Genomic DNA, 23217 nt, shown 5'->3' on the forward strand with positions numbered 1-23217 from the left:
TCTTGTTTATTTCTGCTCATCTCCATGGGGAAGTGGAACAGAATTCTTCTTCCGTAAGCCATGCGTGTCTTAAGAGGTGACTAAAATGTCAGGAGCAAGGGGCTAGTAACCCCTTCTCCTGTATATATTACAGCCTCTTCTCACTTAGCGACGTACTCGTTTACCGATGACTCAGACTTACGACAGGTTCTCTGATCAGTATGCATACCTAGATAATGTGTATTAGAGCTGATTTCCTCTATTCTGTTTATTACAATGTACAATACACTACTGTAAAAACTTTTAAAAATATAATAAAAATGTTATAAATGGTGCAAGGGTGACATTAAAGAAATATCAGAGATGGTTGACATAAACCCACCACCATTATAGTATGCTCCCCCTTTAGCAATGAATTCGTTTACCGACACGGTACTAGGAATGGAACTCTGTTGTTAAGTGAGGAGAGGCTGTACTAAATTTAAAAGGAGAAACTTTCATTTTTCCTTTGGGTCACCCTGCCTCAGTGGGATATGACTGGCTTGTTGAAAGAAGTAGAAGAAATTTCTAAGTGAAGATCAGTGCCAGATTCAAGAGGGTAGGAAGCAACCAGGGCACTAGCCAAGGGGCTAGTGGAATTGGCCTAAAAGAAGACTCAAAGCATGTGAAATCGCTGGTGTGTAAATTGTAATGAGACTGCTAACTTTGCACCTACATAATTCCCTGAGTTTTTCCATCAAATTTCATATTTATGGTGTCAATACCTTCAAAAAAGATTGTCTATCATTTCAGAAATATATTTGGGGGGAGAGGGGGGAGAAATTTTTGGACACTGAGAGCAAGTTTCATTTTGGGAGTCTGGACAGTAAAAGGATTAATCTAGCACTGGAGTTTTTGTTTTACCTCAATAGCCATCTCCAGTCAAGGAAGGGTGACCCAAGAAGAAAATACAGTGACTAACATTCATTAAACTGCTACATTTGAAAGAGTATGCTGACATCACAATTCAAATTACCCTCTGAGTGCAACATCTCCACTTGTCCTTCAGAGTGGAGGCAATGTCCTTCTCACGTCCAGGACTCAAGTCTGGTTAATCAGTTTCTCCTGAATCCCTTCATAAATGTTACCTTGCTCACACTCCAACAGTGTACATCCATTAATAACCACTGGTCTTCATTCACTGCTTTATAACATACTGACACAATATAATAGAGGAGTTGGTGACAGATGGTAAGACAGAGTGTACTTAAGACTATAATCTTACTCTCATGCTTCTTGATGTGTTGCTTGAGGTTGAAGGGCTTCTTGAAGTATGCATGACAGTAGGGGCACGTGTGCAAGGTAAGGTCGTGGCTGTGCATGTGTTTTTTAAGGTGGTTCTCCTGTAACAAAACATAAACCTGTCTCAGCATGTAACAAACCTGCTTCAACATACTGCAAACCTGCCACAATAACAAATGTCTATCAGTATTTAACAAATCTGCCATGGTATATTATTATATTTGAAAGAATGTGCAACACCCATACACTCAACCTACTGTATCAATTATATATATATATATATATATATATAATGAGAAATGGTTCATCAGCAAGCAGAGTATGAGTGATAGTGAATATGTTTGTTTCTCTGGTTCACCTACCCTGGTGAGACCTGTCCACAGTGCTCAACACAAGCTGCCTATCTCAAAAGTTGGGTATACGTACAGTATTACCTTTCTTCCTACCTTTGAAGTACTTTGATAAAATGACTTTAAAACCAGTATCAAATGTTAAAAATTATAGTAACAAACTTTCAAACCAGAAAACAATCTGTCATTTTATAAGAGGCATACTATACCCACGAAATGTTTTCCTGTACCGCTGGCTTCATCAGTCAAATACAGAAGTGAATTGCAATCCTGGGGACTAGAAGATGAGGAGAGGTAGTTTTAAGTAATCAGTCCCTCAGCCTTTATGAAAAATGGTTGGTCAGTCCCAAATAGGCTAAGAGACTGACCATCTTTCATTGAAGGTGAGAGACTGATTACCTTTACTGTTATTGCTTCCAGATTGTACTGCATTTTACATCTGTCTGATGAAGCCTGCTGTGCATCCTGTCAGTAATGATATGCAAGTGTTGCATATGTATCTTACTGATCAGAAAACAATCTGATGGAGTGATTATATATGATGCATTATGTTCACGAGAGCCTGAAAAAAAATTTCAGCTACAAATAATTTATTTTAACACACCGGCTGGCTCCCATAGAGGCAGGGTGACCAGAAAAAGAAAAAACACTTTCACTATCACTCACTCCATCACTGTCTTGCCAGAGGTGTGCCAACATTACAGCTGAGATGTCCCTCCAACCTACAATATCTCCACACCCCCAGAATGCAGGTACTGTACTTTTCACCTCCAGGACTCGAGTCCAGCTAACTGGTTTCCCTGAACCCTTTCATAGGTGTTACCTTGCTCACACTCCAACAGCACATCAAGTCATAAAAACCACTCACCTCCACTGACTTCTAACACCCTCACACTTTTTGGTGTCACCCTATTTCAATGGAAAATGGTGTTAAAAACTGAAATGCATGAATCTGGAAGGCCATAAATTTTTGAATTTCATATGTATCACATAAGGCTGTGTCATGTGAATAACAAATATGAAAAAATTAGGACTGCAGACTGGACTAGCTTATTATGTGTATCAATAACATTGAGTAGAATATAGAGACTATGCTAGGCTAAACTTACCCCAACAAATCTTTCCTTACAAACAGTACAAACTAAATTCTTGGGCTTGCCACAAGAATCTGTGTCAGATTTCTTTTTTCTCTTTTTCTTGCCACTATGTACGGGTGTTGCCTCCATTTCCTGGAATTAAAAAGTTGTTAAGTGCTACTGAAGCTTTATATATACCATACTCATGTTGTTATATCAGCAAAGGTCAGCAAGTGTAACTTGGGATCTTGTATCTGTATTTTGTTAGTGGCTTCAGGAATCACTAGCCCTCATGGCCTGGTCTTGGATTAGGCCTCAAAGTGGAATGGAAATATTAAACCCACATTATAATGCATTAATTGGAGGGAAAGGGACTGTATGAGTGACAGTTAAATATGAACAATGTTTAAAAAATAGCAGGAAAAGTACTTATGTACTTATGGTACTGTACACACAATGTGCAGAGGTTGGTGGACAAATTTGGGAAAGATCATAAAAAGAAATTAAAAATGAATACAAGAAAGAGCAAGGTGACAAGGACAACAAAATATTTAGGTAATGAAAGATTGGATATCAAACTGGAGGGAGGGAGTATGGAGGAAGTAAAAGTATTCAGATATTTGAGAGTGAACTTGTCAGCAGATGAGTCTATGAAAAATAAGGCAAATCACAGAACTGATGAGGAGACAAAAGGCGAGTGGTGCACTGAGGAGTCTATGGAGACAAAGAATGCTATCTAATGAAGAAAAGAAGGGAATGTATGAGTGTAGTGGTACCAATGCCCTTATATGGGTGTGAAGCATGGGTGGTGAATGTTGCAATAAGGAGAAGGCTGGAGGCAGTGGAGATGTTGTGTCTTAGGGCAATGTGTAGTGTGAATGTTATGCAGAGAATCTCTAGCTTGGAGATTAACCCTTTCAGGGTCTGTCCCATAGATCTACAGCTATGAAGCCAGGGTCCAAGCTGTAGATCTACGCCAAAATTCTAGCGGCTTCAAACATAAAGTGAGAAGGCTGGTAGGCCTACATCTAAGAGAATGGGTCTGCGTGGTCAATGTGCGCAGTAAACAAAAAATCAGCGCACCCGCATTGCACTGTGGGAACGCCATCTCAGTTCGCTTTGTCCATCATGCCTGGTGGCAAGGAAGCTCTCACTCACCAGTGAATTCTGACTCTCCTCTTCCCAAGTAATTGGGATTCTGCTGTTGACTCTCGCTCTGGCAGGTCATAGAAGCTCTCCTTACTTGCACAGTATCCCTACGATCCCCATTGGGGAGGGGAACCTCTACCATCTCCACGATGTCTCATCGTGTGAGAATTAAGCCCAAGTCTGTTGTCGTCGATGATGCCACGAAGCTTGAGCTTGCAGCTTCTCTCAACACTTGTATTCACGCAAAGTTCTCCAAGATCACGTCACTGAAAGAAGCTTTCATCGTCACTTTTCTCGATGATACTGAAGCTGACAAGGTGCTTACACCTACTGCCATGAAGACCTTAGAAGACCGAGGCTTTACCATCTCTACGTCACCATACATGCTTGCAAAACGTTCAGTGTTTATGAAACGTCTTGACAAGCTGATCACGAACATGATCATCCAGGAAATTACTACATCACTTGAAGACCTCAACACCTGGGCCAAGATTGACAATGTAGTGAAGATCCCCAACGCTTCCTCAATGCTCAAGGTCACATTCCTGGACATTACCATGGTGACCAGAGCACTGTCTGATGGCCTGGCCATCTTTTACTACTACATCAACCCTCGACAGATTGAACCTGAACGCTTCACGTACATAACACCTTGCTGGACATGTTACTCGTACAGTCACTCTACTGCCGACTGCCACGTGAAGAATAAGAAGATATGTTCCACCTGTGGGTCTGCAGGACACGATTTTCGTTCTTGCACTTCCACTGCTGCTCCCACTTGCATCAACTGAAGATATGTTCCACCTGTGGGTCTGCAGGACACGATTTTCGTTCTTGCACTTCCACTGCTGCTCCCACTTGCATCAACTGTAAGAGTGATCACCATACTCTTGCAGCCAAGTGTCAAGTGCGAAAGGATATCCTTTCTAAGAAACTAAAGGAAGAAACAAAGAAGTCATCTGGAACCTCTCTTACATACGCTGCAATTGCCAAGATTCAATCTACAACATCCAAGATTCTACAAGCTACTCAACAGTCGTCTCCAAGAATACTTCAAGCATCTACTCAGCCCGCCTCCACCGTCATCACTCCTCCAACATGTGACGTAACCAAGATTCACTACTGTTTATTATACGCTCACATGCAGAACATGGCTGTACCTGGATCATTTAACTCTACCATCAACGAGTTATTTGCATTAAATAACATGCCTTCATTTACATTTCCCACATCTCCACCTTCTGAAGAAATTCTCAAATTCACCAAAAACTTAATCGCCAACTCTTCTGCAGAAGTTCCATCAACACCACCAACTAGTGACGTCAATCCTACAACGACCAATGAGAAGCCTCCACCGCCACCACCTCTAACTGAATCCAACCAATCAGAAGCCTTACCACCAGAAACATCTAATTCGTCTACTGAAGTTGAAAACGAAGCAACACCACCTTCCTCTACTTCACCACCGCCTTCTCTACTTAGCTCACGTCGATTACCTGTAACACCATGCTTTAAACATAAAGGACTCATATTCTACACCACGAGGCTATACCCTGCAAGCATGACTCGCCTAGAACTCATCCAACATCTCCAAGACAACACTGTATCATACCAAAGCGAAGAAAGACCACTCCCTACCTACAACCAGATACTCCACCACCTCCAAACCAATGAAGACTACTACAGCTCTCCCATAAGTGTGATACAACTCTCTCGAAAACAATATACCGCACTGATAAACGGTTTAAGACCATAACCAACTCATCCTGCTTGCTGCCTTCTGACACTCCCAGCTCCTACCGCTGCCTTCGCCATCCTCTCCTAGTGAGCCAAGCAATGACATCAGTCAAGCCTCTCTATCTACGTCTCCAGTACTTTTGTACCACATGTCCCAAAGTGGTTGGGCCACTTGCCTTGATTCCTCCTCTTCCCCTCCTCCCCATCCTTTTCCAGTTATTTCCATCCTTCCTTATCCTTCTTCCTTCCCATCTTACGACAGCTCTCGTCGTCCTCGATCTGATCCGATCCGATCTTCCCAAGTTATAGTTCTAACACTGATGAAAGTGGATCTGAAGAGGAATTCTATGGTTTTGAACCACATGGTATAATGATACAAGGTACAATGGTACCACATGGTATAATAATACCACATGGTACATTATACCATATGGTACAGGGATGTAGCCAGTAGCCTACATGCTTAGCTCCCCCCCCCTGAGGGCAAGCCTGGAGGGCATGCCACTTCAGCCTGCCCACCCTTGCCTCTCTCTCTCACTTGGAATTCAGGCATCCTAGTATCTACAAGGCCTACTCCTCTCTCCCTCGCGGGCACGACCCCTCCAGGGCTAGGGCACTAACACATTGCCTGTGTACCCACGATATCGCAAATAAAGAAACCTCTGAAGCCTTATCATTCAACCCAGCTACCAATTAACCCACAAACAGGGACCCTAATGGAAATATGTCACTTTGTCTGACTTTTCTTGGTTATCCTAGGTTCTCCACACATATGCTGCTATGTATGATAATCTATGCAACTATCTGTATATCCCTGAATAAATTTACTTACAATGCCATATGCTAACTTACCTTAAAATATTTGTAGCCTTAATGTAGAGTGAGAGGTGAGCAGTATTTATTTGTAGGATGTCAGGTATGGTAGCCAGCCAGGATACCCCCACCCACACATAATATACTACGATATTTAAAGCTCCTCTAGGTAGTAGGTTGGTAGACAGCAACCGCCCAGGGAGGCATTACCGTCCTGCCAGGTGAGTGTAAAACTCAAGCCTGTAATTGTTTTACACGATGGTAGGATTGCTGGTGTCTTTTTTTTTTTTTTCTGTCTCATACACATGCAAGATTTCAGGTACGTCTTGCTACTTCTACTTACACTTAGGTCACACTACACATACATGTACAAGCATATATATACACACCCCTTTGGGTTTTCTTCTATTTTCTTTATAGCTCTTGTTCTTGTTTATTTCCTCTTACCTCCATGGGGAAGTGGAACAGAATTCTTCCTCTGTAAACCATGCATGTTGTAAGAGGCGACTAAAATGCCAGGAGCAAGGGGCTAGTAACCCCTTCTCCTGTATATATTACTAAATGTAAAAGGAGAAACTTTCGTTTTTCCTTTTGGGCCACCCCGCCTCGGTGAGATACAGCCAGTGTGTTGAAAGAAAGAAAGATTTAAAGCTCCTCTAGGTAGTAGGTTGGTAGACAGCAACCGCCCAGGGAGGTACTACCGTCCTGCCAAGTGAGTGTAAAACGAAAGCCTGTAATTGTTTTACATGATGGTAGGAATGCTGGTGTCCATTTTTCTGTCTCATAAACATGCAAGGTTTCAGGTACGTCTTGCTGCTTCTACTTACACTTAGGTCACACTACACATACATGTACAAGCATATATATACACACACCCCTCTGGGTTTTCTTCTATTTTCTTACTAGTTCTTGTTCTAGTTCATTTTGTCTTATCTCCATGGGTGAGTGGAACAAAATTCTTCCTCCATAAGCTTTGTGTGTTGTAAGAGGCAACTAAAATGCCAGGAGCAAGGGGCTAGTAACCCCTTCTCCTGTATAAATTACTAAATTTAAAAAGAGAAACTTTCGTTTTTCTTTTTGGGCCACCCTGCCTTGGTGGGATACGGCTGGTTTGTTGGAAAAAAAAAATTAAAGCTCCCTAGAGCAATAAAATGCATATACAGTACACTCATTACTTCTTCTTCTTTCAACAAACCGGCCGTATAACAGCGAGGCAGGGTGGCCCCCCCCCAAAAATGAAAGTTTCTCTTTTTAAATTTAGTAATTTATACAGGAGAAGGGGTTACTAGCCCCTTGCTCCTGGCATTTTAGTCACCTCTTACAACACGCATGGCTTACGGAGGAAGAATTCTGTTCCACTTCCCCATGGAGATAAGAGGAAATAAACAAGAACTAGAAAGAAATCAGAAGAAAACCCAGAGGTGTGTGTATATATATGCTTGTACATGTATGTGTAGTGTGACCTAAGTGTAAGTAGAAGTAGCAAGACGTACCTTAAATCTTGCATGTTTATGAGACAGAAAAAAGGACACCAGCAATCCTACCATCCTGTAAAAGAATTACAGGCTTTCGTTTGGCACTCACTTGGCAGGACGGTAGTAGTCCCCTGGGTGGTTGCTGTCTACCAACCTACTACCTATAACTTATTACTTACCTTAAAATATTTGTAATCTTAATGTAGGTTGAGAGGTGAGCAAACGAGGTAAAACGAATAAACGAGAGAGAGAGAGAATGAGTAAATGAGAGAGGAGAGAGAGATACAAAGTTGTGTAAACAGACGAACACGTCTGGTTTTGTCTCATATGTAACATCTCATATTTATGTTAATTTATTCTACTGCAGGGTGTATTTATCATGTTTATATGTTATGTAGCGTGTTCATTATATAATTTTGAAAAAATATAGATGGATTAATGAAAATGTTTATATTAACGTAATACACGACATTTAATGCACCTCAATGTGATTACTATTGCGTATTATTATTACTATAATTAATGTGGCGTCCTCAAGACTAATAAGACACACTTAGTGATTTTAATGTGTACCTGCACACCAGCACAGTAAGTTTATTTAGGTGCAAGTACATATACAGTGGACCCCCGCATAACGATATTAATCCGTTCCTGAGAGCTCATTGTTATGCGAAATTATCATTATGCGAATGAATTTTCCCCATAAGAAATAATGGAAATCAAATTAATCCGTCCAAGACACCCAAAAGTATGAAAAAAAAATTTTTACCACATGAAATATACATTTTCCTACACACAAACAGAAAGATGCATGCACAATAGTAGAGTAGCACATGCACAATATATATTGTGCATTTACTACTCTACTAAATGAAGAATAAATGACACTTACCTTTATTGAAGATGCAGCAATGACTGATGAGCACTGTGTCCTGGGAGTGCCTTTTCCTCCTGAGTACTGTAGGTCCTGTTTGGCATTTTCTTCCAGAACAGGCCTTATCACACTGTGTATGCCACTACGATTCTTAAATCTCTCAAACCAACCTTTGCTGGCTTTAAATTCACCAATATGAGCACTAGTTCCAGGTGTTTTTCCCTGTTCACCTGGGTGTTAGTCGACTGGTGTGGGTTGCATCCTGGGAGACAAGATTAAGGACCCCAATGGAAATAAGTTAGACAGTCTTCGATGACACTGACCTTTTTGGGTTATCCTGGGTGGCTAACCCTCTGGGGTTAATTGTTTCTTGGTATTCTCAATAAGCCACACCAACAACGGTGCTACAGCAGCAGCAGCAGCAGCTGACAGTGCTACAGCAGCAGCAGCAGCTGACAGTGCTACAGCAGCAGCAGACGATGCTACAGCAGCAGCAGACGGTACTACAGCAGCAGCAGACGGTACTACAGCAGCAGCAGACAGTACTACAGCAGCAGCAGCAGCAGCTGACGGTGGTACAGCAGCAGCAGCAGCAGCTGACAGTGCAACAGCAGCAGCTGACAGTGCTACAGCAGCAGCTGACAGTGTTACAGCAGCAGCTGACAGTGCTACAGCAGCAGCAGACGATGCTACAGCAGCAGCAGACGGTACTACAGCAGCAGCAGCAGCAGCAGACGGTACTACAGCAGCAGCAGCAGCTGACGGTGGTACAGTAGCAGCAGCTGATGGTGGTACAGCAGCAGCAGCAGCTGATGGTGCTACAGCAGCAGCAGCAGCTAACAGTGCTACAGCAGCAGCAGCAGCTGACAGTGCAGCAGCAGCAGCTGACAGTGCTACAGCAGCAGCAGATGGTACTACAGCAGCAGCAGCAGCAGACGGTACTACAGCAGCAGCAGCAGCAGCAGCAGACAGTACTACAGCAGCAGCAGCAGCTGACGGTGGTACAGCAGCAGCAGCAGCTGACGGTGCTACAGCAGCAGCAGCAGCTGACAGTGCTACAGCAGCAGCAGCAGCTGACAGTGCAGCAGCAGCAGCTGACAGTGCTACAGCAGCAGCAGACGATGCTACAGCAGCAGCAGACAGTACTACAGCAGCAGCAGCAGCAGACGGTACTACAGCAGCAGCAGCAGCTGACGGTGGTACAGCAACAGCAGCAGCAGCAGCTGACGGTGGTACAGCAGCAGCAGCAGCTGACGGTGCTACAGCAGCAGCAGCAGCATCAGCAGTTGACCATGGTACCACAGTATTTCGATAATATTTCTCACCCTTTTTACCACAGGGTTGGCACTAGAAGCTTTCTTGGGGCCCATGGTCACTTATTTTGCAGATAAAATCACCAAAAACGCTGTAATAATAAGAAATGTTACGATTGTATGCTTGGATGTTACCACGGAGGCTGGCTTGTAAGCAATGCCACCGGCGGAACATGTGAGGCTGGCTCAGGCCGCACATTAGACGCGTCTCAGACGAATAGTGTTGAGCGGGTTTTTTAGCGGTATGCGAGGCAAAATCTTAGAGATAAAATGTATCGGTATGCAGATTTAACGTTATGTGATGCCAACGGTATGCGAGGGTCCACTGTAAATATAATTATCAGAGTACATGTATACGTATATAAAACATGAAATAACTTTAAAACATTTGAAATTTTGAAAAGTTTCCAGACACACCGTAATGGAGAGACACGGTGCTCACGGAGCTCACAGAAAATAAAATAAAAGATAAAGGTTAATTTCTTTGTAAAGGTTACAATGTGTTATTACAATTTTGGTTTGATAAGTATAAAGAAAGCCACTATCACGCCGGGGCATTTCGAGCAGACTAATCCTAATACATAGAAATTACTTAAAACTAGACAGACAATAGTGCATAGTAACTACTTAATTTTATTCAGTCTTAATACTAATGCAAGGTAGTCAAGGTGGAGGTTCTGAAGAAAAATAATCCTGAAGTTACACATAATAAAAACAATACAGTGGACCCCCCGCATAACGATCAGCTCCCAACTCGACCAATTATGTAAGTGTATTTTTGTAAGTGCTTTTGTAGGTGTATTTTTGGGGGTCTGAAACGGACTAATCTAATTCACAATATCTCTTATGGGAACAAATTCGGTCTATAATGGCACCCAAACAGACTTCTGGATTGAAATAATATCGTTATCCGGGGGTCCACTGTATTACAAATAATGGTTCAGACAGTAATATTTCATGGACTGACAGAAGTTTAAAAGTCTAGAAGTTACATAATATAACTAATTAGCTTTTGTTTTGGTTGAATTGGTTAATATTGAGAGATAAGATGATTTTTTAGCAAAGTCCTAAATTTATAAGTAGTCAAGGGATCCTTTACTGTTTCTGGTAGTAAGTTCAAGATCTTTGGGCCCTTTATATGCATAGTGTAAGACTGACAAGAGTGATGTTGAAGAGTGCCTTATACCTTGTATTGTGCATTCTGTTGTAACTGTCAAGGAGTAGTTTAAGTGGAGGGTTTATAGTGGAATTTATGGTTCTGTATATGTAGTAGGCACAATAATATGATTGTATGTCTTGTATATTTAGCAAGTTTAGGCTTTGAAAAGTGGTGGGGTGTGCTGTCTGGCATAGCCGCTGGTAATCATCTGCACAGCAACTTTTTGTTGGGTTATTAAAGGTTTAAGGTAGTTGATCCCCAGGCACAAATACCATAGGTGAGGTAAAGATATACTAAAGAATGGTGTAGGGTAAGGAGTGTCATTTGTGGTACAACAAACCAGGTGGGGCATGGTGACCATATTAGAAAGTCAGGTGGGGGGAGCCATACAGCGAGTTTTGGTCATAATTGAAAATGTCTGCATTAGTGGAATGCCGTAAGGCAAAATGCTGTAAAGCAAGGCTGTACTGTATATAAGCTAGCAATTAGTTATTGCCTTTTTAGTCTGAAGTTAGGCTTAAATTTGTCCAAAATGCTCTGCATAACAATGGGCTTTCTGCATGCACACCTCAATGTCACCCATTTTTGTACAAACATTGTATCATGCTGATTATGATTATGACTCTAGACTAAAATGCATCAAAATCATTATTTTAACCCACATACAGTGTCAGAGGTTAACTGTTCCTATCATGCACCACTTCAGGCAGGAACTTTTTTTTTTTTTTTTACTGCACACACTACACAGACCCATTCAGTAAAAGATATTTGCAGAATATAACTACTAGTGTACCATTGGTTGTGGCATAGGCTGGAGGGACGGGTCACAAGGACGGTAAAATATGCCAAGAATTTCTAGCATCCGCTGCACTTGGTCTTCCTTAATGTTGAACTCTTTAGTGAGTTGTTCCACCCTCGCATTGATGTCCCAGGGACCTGTGGCTGATGTTCTGTTGCTGGTAGCACACACTGCCCCTTCCTGCCACAAACACAACAAAATCAATTTAAGTACAGTAATTTTAAATTATTTTTAAATTCATGGAAAGTGGTAAACTGTATGTGCTAAGAAGCACTACACAGTGGTAGGAAAAGCAGAGAGATGAAGGTGGAGAGGAAAGAGGCAGCATTTCACAGTAATGGGAGAAATAATTAAAACATGATATACTGACAAGGGAAATTAACCTCTCTCTAAAACAGATACATTATGCTTACCCACACCTCACAGAATAGCTCAGCTCCTGTAGCTGCAAACACACAATTACCAATAGGTAATTACATAGGAAATCTGTGCCTAGAGATCCACTTTGGCAGCCCACCTCAAATCAACCACCACCCAACAAAAGGCAGCCATCAGAGCATCACAAGCTATAAATATACCTAACACACACCTAAATGTGGTGTTCACAGGTGTGGGTGGTGAAATAAGTAATGGTGAATTAAGTAATGGTGAAATAAGTAAAGATGAATTCACTTAAATGACTTTTACTTTATATGTTTCTCAATATCAACAATAAATTCTGATTAGAATTGATTTTTTTAACACCAGCAGTCTCCTACTGAGGTAGGGTGACTTAACAAAGAAGAGACACTTTCACCATCATTCACTATCACTGTCTTGTCTGAGGCACACTGATACTATAGTTCAGGTGCCCCTCCAAATTACAGTATTCCCACTCCTCCCTCAGAATGCAGGCACTGTACTTCCCATTTCCAGAACTCAAGTCTGGCTAACCAGTTTTCCTGAATCCCTTCACAAAATGTTACCTTACAGACACTAACAGCTCATCAAATCCTAAAAGCTATTTGCCTCCAATCACTCCTATCTAACATGCTCACACACCCCTGCTGGATGTCCAAGCCTCTGGCACACAAAACCCTCTTTACCCTCTCCCATCAATCTTTCCTAGGGCAACCCCTATCCTGCCTTCCTTCCACTACAGATTTATACACCCTCCAAGTTATCATATTTTGTTCTATCCTCTCTAAATGTGCAAACCACCTTAACAACCCCTCCTCAGCCCTCTTCATAATGTTTTCAGTACCCCTGCACCTCATCCTAACTTCTAAGCTACGAATTCTCTGCATAATATTTACACCACACATTGATTTCAGATGTGACGTCTCCACTGCCTCCAGCCTTCTTGTTGAAATATATACACCACCCATGCTTCAAACCTAAGTGTGTTGGTACCACTATACTCTTATACATCCCCCTTTTTACCAGCATGAATAATGTTCAGTGTCTCCTCAGATGCCTCAATGCACTACCCACCTTTTTTTCTTCATTAATTCTATGGTTCACCTTGTCTTTCACAGACCATCCACTAACATGTCCACTCCCAAATATGTGAATACTATTTTTTTTTCCAACAAACCGGCAGTACCCCACCAAGGCAGGGTAATCTAAAAAGAAAAACTGAAGTTTTTCTTTTTGAATTTAGTAATTTGTACAGAAGAAAGGGTTACTAGCCCCTTGCTACCAACATTTTAGTCACCTCTTACAACAAGCATGGCTTACGGAGGAAGAATTCTTTTCCACTTCCCCATGGAAACTATTATTATATTTTAATATTTGTCATCACAGCATACAACATACCCAGGTATAACAGATGGACACTATTTGTAGAAGTGCACTTCTCTAGTGTTAAATATAAATATCATTCATACATACTACTGTTTACCTAAGATGTTTATAACACTACACTGTGCTGCAGATGCTGTCAAGGAAAACTAAGAGAACACAGGCATGCTACTAGAAGCAAACACTTCTCTTATGTCCCTCACGTTCATTTGAACAATATACAAAATTCTACACAACTTAAAGAACCAAAGATGTTGAATAACTTAAGTGAATTAAAGAAAATGTAACAATGAATTAAAATTAAAGTAAAAAAATACCAAGTGCCGAAATAGTTCTACAACCAAGAATTTTATATCAATAAGTAATTTCTGAGCATCTCTGCAAAAACAGTGATTATGTGTGAGTGAGGTGAAAGTGTTGAATGATAATGAATGTATTTTCTTTTTGGGGATTTTCTTTCTTTTTGGGTAACCCTGCCTCGGTGGGAGGCGGCCGACATGTTAAAAAAAAAAAAAAAATCAGTCTTATTGTGCTCATCTGTGATCCTGCTCTCCATCTTACCCATAATTCTTTTAATAATAAATTTACCATACACTACCAGGTATAGTATACTTAACAGGCTTATTCCCCTATAATTCTTACACTCTCTCTTTTATCCCCTTTACTTTATACAAAGGAACTATGCATACTTTCTGCCAATCCCTAGGTACCTTCCTCCCTTTCATACATTTATTAAATACATGTATATGCACCAACCATATAGTCGGACTTGAGTCCTGGAAATGGGAAGTACAATGCCTGCACTTTAAAGGAGGGGTTTGGGATATTGGCAGTTTGGAGGGATATGTTGTGTATCTTTATACGTATATGCTTCTAAACTGTTGTATTCTGAGCACCTCTGAAAAAACAGTGATTATGTGTGAGTGTGGTGAAAGTGTTGAATGATGATGAAAGCATTTTCTTTTTGGGGATTTTCTTTCTTTTTTGGGTCACCCTGCCTCGGTGGGAGACGGCCAACTTGTTGAAAAAAAAAAAAAAAAAATGCACCAACCATTCCAAAACTATATCCCCCTCATACTTATAACATTTCTGTCTTTATCCCATCAATTCCAGCTGCTTTACCCGTTTTCATTCTGCCCACCGCCTCTTACACCCCCCACCCATATTAATTAATTAATTATTACATATTTTTTTCAATGAACCAGGCATATCCCACTGAGGCAGGGTGACCTATAAAGAAAAACAAGAGTTTTTCCTTTTATATTTAGTAATTTCTACAGGAAAAGGGGTTACTAGCCTCTTGCTTCCGGCATTTTAGTCGCGTCTTATGACACGTATGACTCGCAGAGAAAGAGGAGATATTCCTGTAGAGCAGCATTTCTCACCAGGGTTCCCCGGAACCCTAGAGTTTCGTGAACTGTCGCTATGGGTTTCGAGAGAAATGGTGATAAATAGGCTAATCGTGTGTAAATGCATTTTTGAGTAATTTTTGTGTTTAATTTTTTTTTTTCAACAAACTGGCCGTATCTGTATTCGTAATTTTACCATACACATACGGCATATTCTTGAAAAATTCTTGGCTATTATAATAAAGTCTTCAACCTGTTATATCATTTAATGCTTTCATTTTCAGGACCCCTAATTCTAAACTCTCGCTCTGTGTCAAAAAATATTCAGAAAACAAAAAAAAATTATTTTTTCTTACCAAAATCTTAAGAATATTTTTGTGAGTGTTTTAAAACAAAAACAAAAAAATTGTGATCAGAACTTACCGAGATATAGAGGCATGAAATTGACAAAGTTAACCGCTTACGGTAACATCGATGACTGCCGCTCACTCTAATATTATTTTTTACTTTTATTGCATTTTTTCTTTTATTTTTTAATATTTTAAATTTTCAAGTAACTTTTGTGGCTTGTGAGACCAATATAATGTGTAATGTATATTTTTTTTTTTTTTTTAACAAGTCGGCCGTCTCCCACCGAGGCAGGGTGACCCAAAAAAGAAAGAAAATCCCCAAAAAGAAAATACTTTCATCATTCAACACTTTCACCACACTCACACATTATCACTGCTTTTGCAGAGGTGCTCAGAATACAACAGTTTAGAAGCATATACGTATAAAGATACACAACATATCCCTCCAAACTGCCAATATCCCAAACCCCTCCTTTATAGTGCAGGCATTGTACTTCCCATTTCCAGGACACAAGTCAGACTATATGAAAATAACCGGTTTCCCTGAATCCCTTCACTAAATATTACCCTGCTCACACTCCAACAGATCGTCAGGTCCCAAGTATCATTCGTCTCCATTCACTCCTATCTAACACGCTCATGCACGCTTGCTGGAAGTCCAAGCCCCTCGCCCACAAAACCTCCTTTACCCTCTCTTTCCAACCCTTTCGAGGACGACCCCTACCCCTCTTTCCTTCCCCTATAGATTTATATGCTTTCCATGTCATTCTACTTTGATCCAATCTCTCTAAATGACCAAACCACCTCAACAACCCCTCTTCTGCCCACTGACTAATGCTTTTATTAACTCCACACCTTCTCCTAATTTCCACACTCCGAATTTTCTGCATAATATTTACACCACACATTGCCCTTAGACAGGACATCTCCACTGCCTCCAACCGTCTCCTCGCTGCTGCATTTACCACCCAAGCTTCACATCCATATAAGAGTGTTGGTACTACTATACTTTCATACATTCCCTTCTTTGCCTCCATAGATAATGTATATATATCCACTAATTGTATGCAACACAATAACTGCACAAATATTATTATCAATACAATGTTAACAAAACCTGTTTACACAAACAAACAATAAAAAAAGGTGTTTTTTATTATTGTTCTATAATATACATACACATAAGTAGTCACTGGACACATTCCTAGAACTGCTACAGCTAGTGGAAGGTTGTTGTGTGTGTTTGGCCTTTGTTGTGGGTGCTGAGAGTGGCGTGGTTGGTGTCACAATGACGCATTACAAAATCGCCACCACCTATTACCCACACCATCTTCCCCAACAAACATGCTGTATTCCCCACCACCCACATGGAAATAAGTCACTGACTTATTTTGGGTTATCCTAGGTTGAGGGTCATCTGGGTCGTCTTTCCTTCCTACCTTCCTTACTTCTTCCTTCTTTCCTTCCTTTCTTTCTTTCTTCCTTCTGGTTTCCTGGGCATTTCTTTCGGTCACAAACTCCTCAAAACCATGAAATTCATATTTACTGATACTTCCATCTGTGTCAGAACTGTCACTTAGGAAAAGAAGAGTCCCAGTTTGCCGGGGAGTGAGTTACAGTGGACCCCCGCATAACAATCACCTCCGAATGCGACCAATTATGTAAGTGTATTTATGTAAGTGAGTTTGTACGTGTATGTTTGGGGGTTTGAAATGGACTAATCTACTTCACAATATTCCTTATGGGAACAAATTCGGTCAGTACTGGCACTTGAACATACTTCTGGAGTGAAAAAATATCGTTAACCGGGGGTCCACTGTATTTCTTACCGCATGGGAAACAAGGCATACTGAAATGGCATTCCCACAATGCACCACTGGCTCCACAATTTTTTTTTATATGCGCACACTGACCATGCAGACCCATTTTTTCACATGTAGGCCTACCAGCTTTCTCCCGCTAGAATTTTGGCATAGTATTACGGGACCAACACTGGCTCTCAAACCATAATATTATGGGACCGACAGTGAAAGGGTTAAAAATATAATAATCATGGGGAATATACTGAGAGATGTCTATACGGCACCAGTGAGAAAACAGTTTTAGTGGTCAATGGACAGGAGATGTACATGACAGATTCATGTACCATTAAGTGACTCACTTCAGTACAGGACACATACATGGTCTCCATCAGTCCTGTTTGTGCTTCCTGGTATGCAAGTACACTCCCTCATTCACCCACATTATTTAGTAAATGTTACCCTCCCTCATTCACCCACATTATTTAGTAAATGTTACCCATCATTTAGGGATGATATATGAATTTTAAAAATTTAAGTTGTAATTTTATAACTGGAGTGCAGGCGCACCTCTGGCAAAACAGTGATGGAGCGAATGATTGTGAAAGTTTCTTTTTCAGGCCACCCTGCCTTGGTGGGAAACAGTTGATGTGTTAATAAAAAAAAACAATAAAAAAATTTTCATTGTCAATAAACTTGAGAAAAATTTAAGTTATTTCTTGTTTGCACCAGTTATCAGAAAAAAATATGTATTATATTTTCCTTATAACTTTAAGTTGACTTTTGTTTTACTTTTTGTGCCACCCTGCTTCAATGGGACACAGTTGGTTTGTTGAAACAACAACTACTTCAAGTTTATAAAAGAGTATAATAATTTTTATTTAGGGGTTGCCGAGACATTAAAATTATTTTAAAGGTTCCACAAGAGTAAAAGGTTGAGAAATGCTACCCTAGAGGGAGGTTCCTTGATACTGGTGAGGGGCTCTTGATTCAAGGAACTAGAACTGCTCTTTCCTTCTCGGATTTAACCTTAATGCCTCCAATTAACCCAAGGCACTGTATGACTCCTCCAGGTTTAGTGTTTTCCCATGAATAAGTTGGATAAATTTAGATTTAGAAAGGACATAGGTAAGTATTGGTTTTCTAACAGAGTTGTAGACGCGTGGAACAGTCTTCCCAGTGGGGTGATAGAGGCTAGGACCTTGGGTAGCTTTAAGAAGAGACTGGACAAATATATGAGTGGGAGGGGCTGGGTTTGATTGGTGTCATGGGGTACGGGAGTTATTTCTTGGGTAGCTTTAGGTAGAGGTCGTTTTGATAAGGACCTGCCTTGTATGGGCCAGTAGGCCTTCTGCAGTGTTCCTACATTCTTATGTTCTTATGTTTTTATGAATGTAATAATAATAATAAAAATAGACGAGACATTAGTTTGTTAATTATTTTCACACATACAGTATTATGTAAATGAATCTGACATTATTTTGTTAAAAGCAAGTTTGAATAGTGAATGAGTCACACAGCTCTTATTTGGCTTTGTCTTGAAATAGCATAAAATGACTTACCTGGCAGCCAGTACAAATAACACTAAGTTGGGAGACAGCTCCCTCACGGAGAGAAGCTTGCTCCTGAATCACAATGGCTCCCATGGAACCTGTACAACGATGCATCATTCTTATCATCTCACTGAGATTGGTCATATCCATTATTCGGTAGCCAACTGCTGGTATTACATCATCGACGACGCCTTCTGGTATGAGGGTTGCTGGTTCACAGTGCTCGGATGCCTTGAGCAGCTGACCCAGCAGGTTTTCCTTCTGAGATTCGTTCTGCATGGTGATTGACGGAGCAGGTATCTGACGAACAGACAACACACTCTCTGGAATTATGAAATTGTCACTTCCTTCGGTTTTTGGGAAGGGAATGAGTTTTGGCACTCTCTTTTTCTTCCTCCTGCTGCTCTTCTTGGTGTCATCAGTGAGCATATGTTGGTGGTGTTGGTTAGGAGTAGTGCCTCTACTTCTTCTGCTCCTCAGCACCAGAGTAGGCTTGCTCTCCTTTTTACTCACTTCTTCAGATAAACCTTTATTATTTTGGTGATCTATATTATCAAAGTGTTGGTGATCAGTTACACCCGATATGATGGAAGCTGCCCTAATGACATCCGAATGTTCTGAACCCTGGTTCTGAACGCATTCCCGGTCCATTTTCTCAATTTTTGGATTACCAAGACTAGCAAGGGTAAGAGCAACTTCGCTGTCTGTGTCTGTGGAGGTGTGATATACTGCTGACATGGACAGTTGTGCCATATTTGCCACAGTTGTTACTGAACTGTCATAACAAGAGGCTGATATAAGACTAAACTCAGTGCCAATTGGCATCATATTAGAGGACTGATCCCCTACTTTTGTAAAGTTGTTAGTATCTCTGTTTTCAAGAACGATGTTAGGACTCACTCCATCACTTCCATTAATTTGCTCAATGACCATACCTTCAGAATTAGGTTCTTTCTTCTGAGGCTGGTGTAAGACATATAACGGATGAGACATATCATGAGATGGATGAGTGTAAACAGTCTCACTGACGGAGGCTTGTAGTAAGTCTACCCCCTCATTACTCTTCTCACCCATACCTTTGGACATGGGAACAGGCACTAGGGAATCAAAAGGCACAATGTTGCTGGCTGGGACTTCGTACACCATTATTGGTGCCGGGTGAAGAGGCTCGTAGTAATGCTGAGTGTCTAGGGGCAGAGTTCCGCTACCATTGGTAATGCCACCAAGCTGTAGACCTTGAGGGTTGTGTGTTTCATGAGCAGCTTGCTGGCTGGGAAAACTATGCAACTTTACTGTCTTGTTTGCATTAAGAACTTCTGATGCATCTTCTAGCAGATTGGTCTGAGGAGAAAAATCTTTTGTAGATAAAACAACATTAATATAAAAACATAGGCAAAGAGTATAACACAGATTGTTTAAGAAGTACAGGAGATGGAAGCATGGTTCATGCAACTGCAATGCCATAACTGTACTGACTTAACTACTGAGTGATCAGTCAAGGACTTGCAGTTGCAGGGATGTGGATCAGTCCCCAGTACTCCTTACACAATCTGACTAAATCTGAATTTACAGTATTTATGTGAAGTAATAAGCCATCATTGAGAGCAAGGAAGGATAATGGCTCGGTCTTTTGCCTGATGATCAGAAGACACAGACAGACACACACACACACAGGTGGGGCCAGGAGCTGTGACTCGACCCCTGCAACCACAACTAGGTGAGTACAGACACATATACACGCACACATATACAACAGGCTTAGTGTCTAATCGACATGTGCCTAGGACAAAATGGTAACTAACACACACACACAAAAGGATGAAGGATTCAGAATTAGTGCATTAGTGCATGGGATGGTACAGTAAAAGTTGCACTTCTAGGGTCTTGGAACCATTCACCATAAAACTATGTAGTATTTTGGAATTTGAGTTACACTGGCTTTGAGATACATCTTCTAGACTACATTAAAGTTATAACTCAAAGAACCACTGTACTTGTATATAAAGCCAATAGAAAAAAAACTAGTTTCAAAAGTTACCTGATGAGTAATGACCTGTACATCTTGATTCTGATCCATGTCTGTGATCTCGCCATCCATTGTCAGATTATCTTCATTATTTACAGCAAGAGGGTCAGAAACCTGAGAGTAATCACTGCTGACTTGTTGCATGTCGTTGTCCGTCAGCCTCAACTCTTCCCCGTCAACCGATATACCGTTGTTAACTTGGTGGAGCTGTCCGCCAACCTGGCGTATGTCTTGGGCAGCTTGGTGTAAGCCTTCTTGAACTGGCTGTATCTCGTCGTTTATTGAGTGTATACCTGCATCCACTGGTCGAAGGCCAAGCCCCGAGGAGAGTTCATGCTTCCGGGAAGATGTGGGGCGAAGTTCTGGTGATAAAGATCCACTTGTGACATTGGGGATCGCCTGATGATCCATTCTGAAATCAGAGCAATTATTGGCATATTTTTCATTGCATAATTTAAAGTTTTTAAAAATACAGTACGTATATGTATATACTTCAGGTGATAGTGTTAAAAAAAAAGTTACAAGACTTCCTAATAAGAAAGTGAACAGTCTGTGTGTGTGTGTGTGTGTGTGTGTGTGTGTGCGAGAGAGAGAGAGAGAGAGAGAGAGAGAGAGAGACAGAGACAGAGAGAGAGAGAGAGAGAGAGAGAGAGAGAGAGAGAGAGAGAGGCGGGGGGGGGGGGTGAAGACGTGTCACCGTGTGCTCCACAAACTTTCTTAATATTACTTAACTACGAGGGTTGGTAAGTAAGTAAATTTATTCAGGTATACACAAATACAGTTACACAGAATTATCATACATAGCAGCATATGTGTAGAGAACCTAGGATAACCCAAAAAAGTCAGACAGAGTGACTTATTTCCATTGGGGTCCTTTTACCTTATTATTATTATTATAATATAAAGGTTATAATATTTTCTTATTATTCTACAATGAAGATAACATCTTATTATCATACTAAAAAGACTATCTACAATACGAGGGTCATTACTAGGGATAAGGTAAAATTTACACGTATTTTAGCTAAAAAATAGAAAATCATCCCCCTCCCTTTCTGTAGCTTCATTCATCATTCATTCTTCATTCAACTGTTCAGTGACGAAGAACTACCTACAACACATTAGTACAAGTAAGCCAACTCCTCCACTGAAGTGAATACAAGCAATATCAGTGATATTTAAGTGTGGTATGGTGAAGACATAGTGTGTGTGAGGGGACAGTGGCAGGCCTTAGGAGTGACGTTACTACTGCCTTCAGAGTGAGCATCTAATATTATATATGTTTGTGCTATGTACTAGCATCTGGTGCTTTATAACAACGTGACTGGTACAATGCAACATAGTGATTTGTGTAACATCTTCCTTTAGTGGAAAAGTGGACAGCATAAACAGTGTTTATTAAGTGATAGTGAGAAGGCAACACTTCCAGCTGGCCGGCCCACTGCTGCCCTCACTACCCACCCCGCCATAAACACCCCCACCCACCATACCACCACCCCACCCACGATACAACCACCCCAACCCACGACACCACCACCCACCCTCTCTCTCTCTCCTGTGAACTTTATTTATTTATTTATTTATTTAAAAATTTGAGCACACATACAGAGGTACAACAAATACAGGTAAGAGCAGTATGCCAAAGCCACTTATACTATGCATAGCATTACGGGCTGGCTTAAAATTAACTTAAGATTAACTAAGCAATGATGAAATCAGTGAAAAACATTAATGTAAACTGATTACTATAAAGCACAAGTGAGTATTACAAAGACAGGTCATATGGTTGTATGCATTGTTGTACATTCAGTAGAATGGAGTATTCTGTTAGGTAGTGTATTTAAAAAATAATAAAGTTAGATTGGGTTTTAGGTTTAACATTTATGTGATATAATTGTGAGAAACATTTAAGATATACAATTTATAAGGTTCAGTTATTCAGTATTTATTTGGTTTTGGGTGAGTAAGTGATCTTTGAGAAGAGACTTGAATTTATAAACAGGTAGTGTTTCTTTTATATTTACAGGTAATGAATTCCAGATTTTAGGGCCTTTTATGTGCATTGAGTTTTTACATAGTGTGAGATGGACACGAGGAACATCAAAGAGTAATCTGTGCCTTGTGTTATGGTCATGTGTTCTGTTGAGGTTGGCAAGGAGATGTTTGAGGGGAGGGTTAATATCAGAGTTAAGTGTTCTATGTATGTAATAGGTGCAGTAGTAAGTATGGATGTTTTGTATGGTGAGGAGGTTTAGTGTATTGAATATTGGTGGAGTGTGCTGCCAATAGTGAGAATTTGTTATCATTCTAACTGCAGCCTTTTGTTGGGTAATTAGCCTCCTCTGGGATGACT

At 40.7% G+C, this 23217-nt stretch overlaps 1 protein-coding gene across 2 annotated transcripts in view; it reads right to left on the minus strand.

Annotated features, from left to right (window-relative positions):
• LOC128704273 (uncharacterized) overlaps window positions 1-23217 on the minus strand; it is a 51410-nt gene that overhangs the window by 20240 nt on the left and 7953 nt on the right. For both annotated transcript variants that reach the window (XM_070102984.1, XM_053799372.2), the window contains exons 2-6: window positions 20877-21276; window positions 18848-20179; window positions 12000-12185; window positions 2720-2839; window positions 1244-1361 (exon numbers count right to left, since the gene is read on the minus strand). In XM_070102984.1, coding sequence (XP_069959085.1) covers window positions 1244-1361; window positions 2720-2839; window positions 12000-12185; window positions 18848-20179; window positions 20877-21275 — 2155 coding nt within the window. In that variant the 5' untranslated portion in view covers window position 21276. The remainder of the gene's footprint in view (window positions 1-1243; window positions 1362-2719; window positions 2840-11999; window positions 12186-18847; window positions 20180-20876; window positions 21277-23217) is intronic.

The sequence above is a fragment of the Cherax quadricarinatus genome, chromosome 84 (assembly GCF_038502225.1).
Source record: "Cherax quadricarinatus isolate ZL_2023a chromosome 84, ASM3850222v1, whole genome shotgun sequence".
Lineage (NCBI taxonomy): Eukaryota > Metazoa > Arthropoda > Malacostraca > Decapoda > Parastacidae > Cherax > Cherax quadricarinatus.